The 11,719-nt window shown below is 33.6% G+C and overlaps 1 protein-coding gene across 1 annotated transcript; it reads left to right on the top strand.

The window, feature by feature from the left end:
* Positions 1 to 8,825: 8,825 nt before the first annotated feature.
* LOC133305748 (external alternative NAD(P)H-ubiquinone oxidoreductase B2, mitochondrial-like) lies at positions 8,826 to 9,626 on the top strand. The gene is made up of 2 exons (XM_061506018.1): positions 8,826 to 9,009; positions 9,136 to 9,626. Exons 1-2 carry the CDS (start codon positions 8,826 to 8,828, stop codon positions 9,624 to 9,626), a joined length of 675 nt encoding a protein of 224 aa, XP_061362002.1.
* The last annotated feature ends 2,093 nt before the right edge of the window (positions 9,627 to 11,719 follow it).

The raw sequence follows: 11,719 nt of genomic DNA, 5'->3' as shown, positions 1-11,719 counted from the left end.
GGGTGCTTTAATATGTATACATAATTCTGAGAACTACTTTGTATTACATACTTTGCCATATTTATTAATCAATATGATTGCAGTATGCTATCTGCTTATACCAATCACTTTTTTTTCTTTCTTTTCTTTGCACTGCCTCTATTTAATTCATGATGATAAGTGCTAGAGAGCATTTGTACTATAGCAAAATTTTATTCAGAAAACATTCTTATGACACCTGATAAGAGATTTATAGGAATTATACACAGAAGAATAACAAAAAACTTGCCTGCAGAAGATCATCAACATTAACTACCAGAGGCCCAGGATCCAGGGATTATATCAATCCACTTGTCCTGATAAAATTGAGGAGCAAATTCAGTTTCAGACCCTTTTAATTTGTGTCAGTTGGCTTTTGTAATTGTTAATTTACCAAACTTCATATTTTAACTTTCACTTGTTTTGTTGATCTTAAATTACATACAACTGATAAGAGATTTGTATCTTACTGCAGATTTTATTTTTCTAAATTTAAAATTTGAAGAAACAATTTTGCATATAAACAAAAGGGTTTGATTTTCTCATGTTACATTAGAATTGAATTCTCATGTTGTGACTCAACTAGTGGTGAGCCTTACATTTATTAAAAAATGAAAAAGAAAAGAAAAACTTAGCACGCAAATCGAAGGGTCACGACAATGAGAATTAAATTCTCATACAACATGAGAAAATATTTTTCCATAAACAAAAGGAGACACAATTTGATAGCTTATTCTAATTGATAAGAAACATCTTTATCTTACACACCAAGCCATGGTTTGTCATATATCCTTTGTAGATTTTACGTAAAAATGAGCACAAGTCACAGGGTTAGCAAAACCTTTCAATAACAAATATATAAATATAAGCCTCCAAAGTCTGAGTCCATTGACCTCAATAACCTATGTTGAAAGAGCACATAGATTGAGACTGATAAAAACCTGCATAGTAGAGGCCCATCTTCTGGTTTGGTATGTCATTTATTTAGTGTTATAGTTATAGTATAATATTCTAATTTATTCTAGCGCAATAATTAGTGTATTGTGCATTAAGTCATCTTAATTAGAGTAAAGTCCTTTTTTGAATTCCTAACAAAAAAATACGATCCTCATTTTTATCCTTTACAAAAAAATACATCCATACTAGTCCTTTTTTAGAGACTAAATTGGGTTTTTAATAAATTTCTGAGAAATCATATTTTCAAAAAATTGAAATTGTAGAGGAACCAAAAGTTGACCTTTTTTTTTTTGGTAAAGAACAAAAGTGAAAACTGTATTTTTAGTTAAAAACCAAAAAGAGGCTTTACTCTCTTAATTAATAGTTACCCAAGGGTGTTGGTCCATCTCCCTCAATTTCAGCTTTGGTATATATTTTATTTGGTAAGTTTGTTTTTTAAATTGTATATAATTTTAGAAAAATATGTTTCTTATGTTGCAGGAATTACTGCAATCATTTTTTAACTATGTACGCCCGAAAGTATATAATTAAAAGTTTTAACTATGTAATCCCGAGAGTATATAGTTAAAAAAAATAACTTTAATATTATAACTATGTACTTCCGAGAGTACATAGTTAAAAAGTAGTTCCAGGAATTACTGTAACATGAAAAAAAAAATCCATAATTTTATCCCTTTTATGAAAAAATAGTTATTTTAATTTTAAATTTTAAAATATATATAATTTCGCCATTTTCACAACAATTCTCGAATCCACCACTAATGCTACATGATGCAATTTGTAGGGAAACGAATCAAAGAGGTCTTGATAATTCTTGGCAGAGTTCTTGTTTATCTTTATTGGGCATTATATTTCTTATGCAGCTGGAGATCAGCAACTTTTTTTTTTAGATAGAAGCAAACTGGGTCCTGTTAGTTTTTTGAAAAAAAAAAAGATTTGAGAACGATTTACGAATTAAGAGTGACAGGAGATAAGTAACCTACTGCAACAGGAGAATTAATTTTGTCATCTTTATTAGGCCGTTTGACCCATCTAAGTTCAAACCAACTAAAATTTGTTCCAATAAATTTTTTGAAAATTATTTTTCCAATGAGGTGATTAGTATCACAACACCCGCTAACAAATTTTTAATTTTTTTTTTTGTTAATTTTGAATAAAAATGAGTATAGGCCAATCAGATTGCCCCATGTGGCGCAATCTAGTGAGTGCCTAAAACCCGAAAGACACTCCATAAATCTTTTCTTTAAAAAAAATTGAAAAAAATTATTTTCCCTTCACTTTACTAAAAAATAATCATTTCTACACATTCACTATTCACTAACTTCAAATACCAATTAATTAATAAATTAAGAAAAGTTATATTTATAAACTTTTTTGTTTATTACAAACTCTTACAAACTACAATATGTCTGACCGGTAATACTCTATTGAGTAGAGTATTACCGGTCAAACATACTGTAGTTTATAAATTTGTAAAAAAAAAGTTTGTAAATGGATCTTTCCCCAATAAATTATTATAATTATTAATTACTATATTAATAATTATTATTTATTAATGAAAATTTATGGCAAGTATAGTTCCTTTCTATTCTTCATATATATCTACTAAGCCTTTGTGTCTGCATCGTAGTAAGAGAGAACAACAATCCAATGCTCATATCTGGGATTAATCAATAGATCAAGATTACTCTTTCTCTCTTACTTATTCTCTTAATTTTCTAGATAGAGATTGAAAGTAACATTGTTATTGGTTCTTAAGTGCATTAGCAGTCTTCTGGTGATACATTTGTGTTGTAGCACGTTTACTTGTTCTAATCTGTTTTATTAAATAAGTGTTGTAGCTCTTTAACTGTTCTCTAATCACAATAGTCTTAATTGATTTAGTGAATTGACATATCTACCTAGTTGTGACACTGTTTAATAGAATATTTGGCTGCATTGTGGGAGAATTCATTTTGCTTACTGATATTAGATTAATTGATATTGCTGATTTGGTTTACTTTCACTTTAATGTTACTTTAATCAAACTTGTCCTGAAACTATATTGGATCTGTTACTTGAAGGACTAGTTAACAATGTATACTTGAGTCTAGTCTAATAAAATCTTATAAATTGAAATATCTCTACAATTAGTACATGTTGAATTTTAGCACTAACTGATATATTCAAAGTTTGTACTTGCGTATATACTTATGAAAGATTACTAAGGTACGTTTCTTGTTGATATACATCATATAGCATTGTGAAACTCAAGTGGGCATATAGGGACCTAAGTTTTTGACATTAAAATTGACTGCGTGTTATCTGATATGAATCTAATAAAATTAAAGGTTGGTCATCCTATTTAGTTGGTGAGTTTTAAAATCATCAAATTATGCACTCTTTAGTATAAACAAATTTAAGATCCATTAACGTAAGAGTTTTAAAAAATTCATGAACACCTATTCACCCCCTGTAGGTGTTCCTCTGCATCCACTTCCTAAAAAGCCACTTGTCAAACAAGTGGTATCAGAGGTTCGTGCTCTGAATGATTGGCCATTAGTCAAAGAGTAAAAGATCCTATGGCTTCGGTTGGGTGTGAACTTGTTGGTTGCTTAATGTATTCTTTTAAAGGACGTTCCCTTAATTCAGTTTGTCAAAAGAAAACACATGCGTTCTCTTGACTTCAACCCAAGTGCTCAAGTGCACGCATCAAGTAATAAATGGGACTATTAATGCCCAGATTATCGTTTTCACAAGGATAGAACTCTAAATAATACCTTAAACTATTTTATAAAGAATTAAAAATGAAAAGAAAAGACGGTATTTGAACTGTTTGGTCGTCTATTCCCTACTATCTTGACAACGTTCCTCAAGAATAATAGGTTCAGTCTGACTTCAAACAACTCCTCGCGTTGTTATATATGAAATCCTTCTTGATGAGAAGGAACGACAATATTCATTAGAGATTTGATGTTGTTGTCACAAGATTTAATAAAGAAAATAACAATAATATAACAATATTTAAGAGACAACGATATGGATGGATAAAAAGTTTTTAACACAAGGGACGAATCCACTGTTCCATTCTTAAATAGCTATATTCTCCACTGAGGACTTAACTGATGTGCCTCTGGCAATTGTGGTTTTTCAAGCTAGAAATAATAAGAATTAAGTAATAAAGGAGCAACTTAAATACATATTTGCTTATTATATTGATTCTTCTATGTTAATGATATTTCTCACCTATTGGTTGTATTTTACAGGAAAAAAAGTGAAAATTATAAAAAGCCTGTTAGCGCAATTCCACACGGGTGTGAAGTACAAAGTCCAGCAACATAGCGCGGACCGGCACCACACTGGCGCAAACCCGCGCCAGTTTACGAACTCTACACCGGAGGCCTGCAAGTGGCGCCACATTGGAGCCACCTAGTGCCAGAAGAAACAAGTCACAGTGGAGTGGCGCCTACTAGCACCAAAAGTGGCGCCAACTAGCACCAAATTGGCGCAAACTAGCGCCAAAATTTCCAAGCTAACTAGCGCCACTTCCAAGCCAAGTAGCGCCACATTCATGGAGAAATAAAATTGCACAGAGGCATGGCGCCCAGTGGCGCCATTTTGGCGCCAACTGGCACCATTTTACGAGGAATGAGTCCGGCTTTTCAATTTGGACAGAGGTATGCTGGTTTGCGGGAAAATTACACCGTGCTATGCGAGGATAATTTTGGAAGAAAGAAGCGAGGCTTATAAATAGGATCCTCTTTACAGAATTAAAGAGAGACCTATTCTATTGAAGGGAGATGACGGTGGTACTCAGAGAGTATTTTGGAGACCGAATTCTTCTTCTTCTTGCTCTATTAATTTACCAGGTTTTATGAATATTAGATTTTTAGCCATGATAATGTTTGGCTAGTTTCTTTTTATTGTAGTTAGGGTCACAAACCCTATGTGAACCCTTGTTACGACGGATTGATTTACTTTTACTCGTTTATATAAATTATCTTTATCTCTATCCTGTGCGTATTTTATATTCTCTTTATTAGAATTGATCAATCTAATAGTTGAGGATAGTTTGAGGGTTAGAACCCTAGATAGGAATATTGGGGTTTTGATCTTGAAAGGGGGTAGGATAACAATTTATATGCATGCTAAGAATAGATGTGTATTTAATTGCAGATGCTTAAATTATTGATTTCATTGCTTAATGCCATGAGAAACATTGCAAGGAATTGGGGTTTGAATTGGGATTAAAGGGTTAACCTTACAAGGAATTGAGGGTTAACTATTAATAATTTTAGATAATAATTTATCTGAGTAATTATATGAATGAATATTATAAATCCATCCAAAGTAAGAAGTGGGGATCATAAGGTGAGTGCAATCTAGCTACGATGATTTTCTCATATTTTCACAAAACAATTCTCATTTTTATTGTTTTATTTCTCATAACAAAAAGCCAAAAACAAGTCTTTATTTTCAGTTCTTCCTTTTACACAAATCAACAATATTTGTCACAAACTATTTGAACTCCTCCATTCTTGAAAGGACGATTATTTGATATTCGATCTCAATCCCTGTGGAGACGATACTCTAATATTGTTATAATAAAAGGACGATTTCAGACAAGCTGAAGGAGCCCATAGAGGAGGATGGATCAGTGGCAAAGGCTGCTCAGGCGGGCAGGAGGAGGAGAGTGCGACGTGCACGGGCCCAGACAAATGGGGCTTCCAGTTCAGCTGCTGCAGGATCAGTAGAGAGTCAATTGACTGCTCTTGAGACTCAGGTAGGGTTCATCCGACGGAGGAACCAGCATATGCACACGCAGCAGCTAGCATACCAGGCACGCATTCTACAGCACCTCAGCATTACCCATCCCGCTGGACAGCCAGACTTCCAGCCCGAGTCATATGAGGGATCAGAAGAGGAGGATGCTTTTGATGATGCACAGAGAGGCAGCACAGGTCCGGCTACTGATGGTCAGGACGAGGATGGCGAGGACATTGTCATGCCACCAGCCATAGTGAGAGATGCCGAGGACGAGGAGATGGATGATTGATCACTTGGCTACTTTATATTTTTTATTTTAGTTTTATTTTGTTTTGGATTATTATGTTATGTTTTTACGGTATGAGATAACCCTATGATGCAGTTGGTATTTCAACGCTATTGGCCGATAGTTTTATGATGCTGTTTCACGAGGAATCGACTAGTTTTTATACTATCCACGCGATTATTTTTTAGATTTAACTTAGTCGCTGAGGACAACAACATTTAAATCTGGGAATGGTAAGCGCGTAGTTCGTCAGCCGGAGTGCTCATTGACCGGAGAGACTTCATGAGTATACACAGAACATCTGGCTAGTACAGGGAAACATCTCAACCTTTTTCTTATTTTCTTTTATGCATTTTGAATTTAATTTATTATTTTAAGTAATTTGAATTTGAATTTAATTTATTTATTTTTTAGTTTTAATGAATAAAAACCCCAAGTCACTGTTTTTGTGAAAATTTTACACTTTTCTCAGTGCCTTTAATGGAAAAATGGCAAGGATTTTTTATCAGTAATTGATTTAGAGCATGATGATGACTTACTTGAGTTTTTAATTTTAATAAGCATCAAAGTTTGGTTGAATATTTCTTTAGAATTGATTTTTTTTTTGTTGAGATAAAGGACTAGGGGAATGACTGTGCATTCATAGCCGTGAGGTTTTGAGCCTATATAGAAAATTTTTATTGAGTGTGCATTCCACTGTATAAAAGACTCTAGAACTTGCTTTGTTTCTGGCTTGAATTAGTATGTGATTTATTCTATGGATATGATTGAGGCATGTTCTTTCTTTAAACTAGATGGCCAAATAGCCAACCCTTACTGTTATTCCTTAGTTAACCATTTTGATTCTAGGCCTGTTTATTCTTTGAAAACCTATGAATTGAATAAGCCATTATCCATACACTCCTCACCTTAATTGAGATTGAATTTCAGATTGAGAACAAGTGCTCATTGGTTGAATATATGAATAATGAGGTGTGGAAGTACATGGAAGAAAGGCAAAAGCCAAGAAAGGTTGGTTGGAAAGAAGAAGAAACAAACAAAGAGAAAGAAAATGACTCAGAAAGAAAAAGAAATAAAAGTATTCTGAGAAAAGAGAAAGGCAAAGTCCAAGAAAAAGAGAAGTGAAGAAGAACGAACAAAAGAAAAAGAAAGTTGTTGACAAAGTGTAAACAACTACATCCATTCCTCTTAAGAATCTGGATTTAATCTCGGAAGTCCCCTTCCCCAAATTTTTTTCCTTCCCTTTCAACCAGGCCAAGTTACAACCAGAATAAAGACCTCTTGATCTGTTGAATACTTTAGTATTACTGTAGAGAGCTAGAATATGAGCAAGCTTATGGTAGTTTGATTCAGTGGGATTTGAGTGAAACACCAACCCTCTAAACAGTTGAGCGTGAGTGAATTAAAATACTAGTGAGGGGGTGCTAAAGGAATTGTCCCTGGTTCTTGATCTTAAGAATGTTTTTTCTGATAAAAATGATTGATGAAATAATCTTTTTAGTCTGAATGCTCTGATATCATGTCTCTGATGAATTATCTCTGTTAAATTCCAAGCTATTGAGATTCTTACTTCCTAATCCCTTAGTTTACTCTGATTGATTGCTGAGGACAACAATATTCAAATCTGGGAATGTTTGATAAACCTTTGATTTACCATGTTTTTAGGCTAAATTATACAAGAGTTATGTAGTAGAATGCATGGAATTCAAGGTTTTAAGACATTTAAGTCCTAAGATTGGAAATTGAGCTGACGTTTTGGTAATATTTGCATTTTGAAGGTAAAATCACAAGAAATGGTGCTAAAAGTGCTAAAGAAATCATGACGAAGAAGTAACGACTCAATATGGATCAAAGGAAATCAAAATATTACAATTCAAGGTCCAGAAAAGCACACTCAAACGCACAAGAGGACCCTCGAGCGTTTAAATTATCAGAGACATTTCTTACAAAAAGGCAGGATTGGGAGTGTAAAGAACCAATTCAACTCAAAAACTTAAGTTGTTGGGTGATGGCCTTTTTAATGGTTTATATTATTCTCTAACACGCGCCCTCGCAAGAGAGCCCATTGGGCTTAAAAGGTGGACGATGCATCAGACTCAGCCTATCTATGCTAAGAAATTCCACAAGAGAAAGTGAGGGGCGATGAGGATTGAACCCGTGACACCGAGGCTCTGATACCATGTAAAGAACCAATTCAACCGAAAAGTTTAAGCTATTGGATGAGAGTCTTTTTAATGGTTTATATTATTCTCTAACAGGCTGAAAGTGTTGGGCCTTTGTCCTTGATTTCAAATGACAATAATTCCTACTCTTTTAAGTCATAGCAAAAACAAAACATTGGGTATCATGGAAAATTGACAATATTGCCTACCTTTTTTCATTTACTAATATTATTTTTTATTTTTCTTATTCTTCTTTTTACTTATTGCTTGTTACTTGGGTTCACTGCTGCTAACCCCAACTAATTTAGGATAAGGGTGTAGTTGATATGTGTCTCCAAGTAAAAGATTAAGATTTTGCTATAATTAGTTCATGACATGGTATCAAAGTCTCTAGAACTAAATGGTCTAGAGTTTCTTTACCGCCTACATTCTTTTAATAAGAAGATGAATTTCAACATAACATTAGATGAACATGTGCATTGTTCACGTTATAATCCAAAAGGACTCTTACGAGAAGAGGTGTTTTAGATATGTAATATAAATCACTCATTCTTCTCTCTTCCCTCTCTCTCTCTCTGTTTTCCTGGAATTTTGGACGCACAGATCTTTCACCCGACAAATTTGATGTTCAAATTTATGTACCGAGAAACAAAAAAATGCGGAGTTTCACTTTCTTCGAACGAGTTTATAGAGCTTTCCGTGACCATGATCAGTCGCAGTTGAAGCTTGTACTGCTCTGCACCACCGTAAGTGGTGGTGGTCTTTTGGCTTACGGTGAGGCTGTCGGTGCATCTGAAGCGGCAGTGACCGACAAGAAAAAGGTGGTGGTGCTGGGAACTGGCTAGGCAGGCACGAGTTTCTTGAAGAATCTGAACAATCCCAGGTATGAGGTTCACGTGGTGTCGCCTCGCAATTATTTTGCGTTCACTCCTTTACTGCCTAGTGTTACCTGCGGTACCGTTGAAGCGCGCAGCATTGTTGAACCCGTCCGCAATATTTTTAGGAAGAAAAAGGTGGACGTTGAATACAGTGAAGCAGAATGTGTCAAGATTGACGCAGCAAACAGGAAAGTTTACTGTCGATCTAATAGAAGCAATAATTCGAACGTAAAAGAAGAATTTGTGGTGGACTATGACTACCTAATCATAGCCGTGGGAGCAAATGTCAACACATTTAATACTCCCGGAGTGGTCGAGAATTGCCATTTCTTGAAGGAAGTTGAAGATGCACAGAAGATTAGAAGAACCGTTATTGACTGCTTTGAGAGAGCGAGTTTGCCTAGTCTAAGTGAAGAAGAAAATAAGAGAATTCTTCATTTTTCTATTGTTGGAGGTGGTCAAACTGGAGTGGAGTTTGCTGCCGCACTTCATGACTTTGTCATTGAGGATTTGGTCAGGTTATATCCTGGGATAAAAGATTTAGTTAAAATTACGCTTCTGCCAAATGAAATGCACTGATCGGACATACTAATAGGATAGCATGAGCACTATGATGAAGTTCAAAGAATTAATAAGATCATCAAGAAACTACACCTTGATGTACCAGGTAGAAGTAGCTCCACCTCCTCATCACCAGCAGAAGAAGCTCGCAACCGGCTACCCCTCATGTGTGGACCCACAACAACACTATTATCATCTGCTCCTCGAGGAACCAGAACAAGGCCTTGTGGATAGTTAGATACTTCATCCTCGAGAGGGTCTATCAAGTCATTGTTACCGAAGTTTTTAAATTAATCAGTTCATGTTTATAATTCAACTTGAAAAAGAAAGAATATAAGTCATAGTCAAGACAACAGATTCAGGTAATATGAGAATTACTACAAATTAGAAAAAAGAAAATCTGAATGCATAATGATGGTCACAATTCCAGATAAACATAAGACCCTCTAAAATGGCTCATAATAATGACTTATAAAAAAGTTTTAAGCACAGAATATAACTAAAATCATGCCAACACTATCATGACATATATTACTGATTAGAAAAGGTCAGATATAAGCTGTACACTGTTAATGGTAAAATTTAAATGGGTCTGGTAGAAGTTATCCAAGATGTAAGCTATTATTTATGTTGTAGTCCTTGAAATAGGCTGATATGGGTTTTACTCGCTTGAACCTTGTGATCCTTTGTAAGTAATTGGGCTTAATGTGTTGGCTTGCAGCTGCAGATTCCTCAACATGGTTTCAGGATATGTTTTTTATTTTTCAAGTTTATTCAAAAATGAAACAAATTCTTACAAATGATTTACTTGTCAACTCGTCATATTTTGGAGCCATTCTCATTTAAATTTTATAATTATTGAATCGCTTGGCTGATTTTTGTGTACGATGAATCATATCAAATCGTAAGATACAAAAATATAATAAAAAATAATTTAAAAATATATAACATAATTAATATCATATATATCCAAATTTCAAAAGGATCCAATCAATAAAATATATAAATCACTAAAGTACAAATCAGTTATTGTCCTACTCATAAATCACTTTTTTGCTTTTTATTTACATAACATTCTATTCCTGTAATTTGAATCAATTTTTTATTGATTTATTAATTTATTTTGAAGATTGAAGAGATTTGAAATATTTATTTAATTATTTCCCTTGTTAATATAGATTTTTCAGATAGATTTTTGAGTTTAAATCACAAATCAAATCTTTATTTTTTTTCATAATAAAAATTATAAATTTTGGTTTAATTTCTGTATCATGTGATACACGATACATAACGTATAATACAATATCTTGTTGTTTGATATAATCTCCTTTCCCATACACCCCCTTGATATGTAGCTTGTCAATCATGTCGTATCAAACAATACGTATCATCATGTATTTTACGATTATAATAACTATGTTTTTGCTTACCAAAAAAAATAAAAAACTATGCTTTTTAACATTAATGTATAGAAAAATTCTTTGCAGATGATTTACAACTCTTTTTTATTATTAAGAAAAATTCTAAATTTTAATAAATTTTATTTCCAAGATATTAACACAAGTTGAAAGCTTGTTTTTGATGTTTCCAAGTTTACTTCAACATGTCTTCAAACAAAAAACTAGTACTGTGTATAACAGCTTTTATCTGTAAGTGACAGTTCTTTCAAGTAAATGGTATATTGCATAATTCAAGCATTCGAACATGCTGACTACAAATAATGGATCACTTATTTCCTCATCACATTTCAAATAATGATTTTAATTCAAGTAGTAAGCACATTCGAAACTTCACTAATGTGTAAGACGAGGTTAAGAAGATCTCAATGTTCACAAAATCAAGCTACAATTCACAAACCATTTGACCAATAAAGAACAAGACAAAATTGGGAACGAAAGGGAAACTATGGCACCACTTAAGTATTCAAAGCGACTAATTAAAGGTGGTAATTAGGAGAGGTTTAAAGTCCTTTAATCCTGAACTCGCCCGGAATCGGACTAGTCGCGAAGCGTTGAACCGATGGAATATTTTCAAAAAAAAAAAGTGGAAATTGGCAGTGAATGTATCATTAGATGGTGGAATTGGCTTCAAAGTTCTAAAGAAGCAGTGAT

This window comes from Gastrolobium bilobum, unplaced genomic scaffold (genome assembly GCF_033153095.1).
Source record: "Gastrolobium bilobum isolate Gb01-03AN ecotype WA unplaced genomic scaffold, APGP_CSIRO_Gbil_v1 utg12410, whole genome shotgun sequence".
NCBI lineage: Eukaryota > Viridiplantae > Streptophyta > Magnoliopsida > Fabales > Fabaceae > Gastrolobium > Gastrolobium bilobum.
The sequence above is the reverse complement of the archived record's forward strand: the minus strand, read 5'-3'. Positions and strand labels throughout refer to the sequence as shown.

Excerpts from the sequence above, each read along its gene's own strand:
- LOC133305748 (XM_061506018.1), top strand. The coding sequence starts at position 8,826 with ATGCGGAGTTTCACTTTCTTCGAACGAGTTTATAGAGCTTTCCGTGAC. Across the intron at positions 9,010-9,135 it reads GGTGGTGGTGCTGGGAACTG|CGCGCAGCATTGTTGAACCC; the intron begins GCTAGGCAGGCA and ends GTACCGTTGAAG.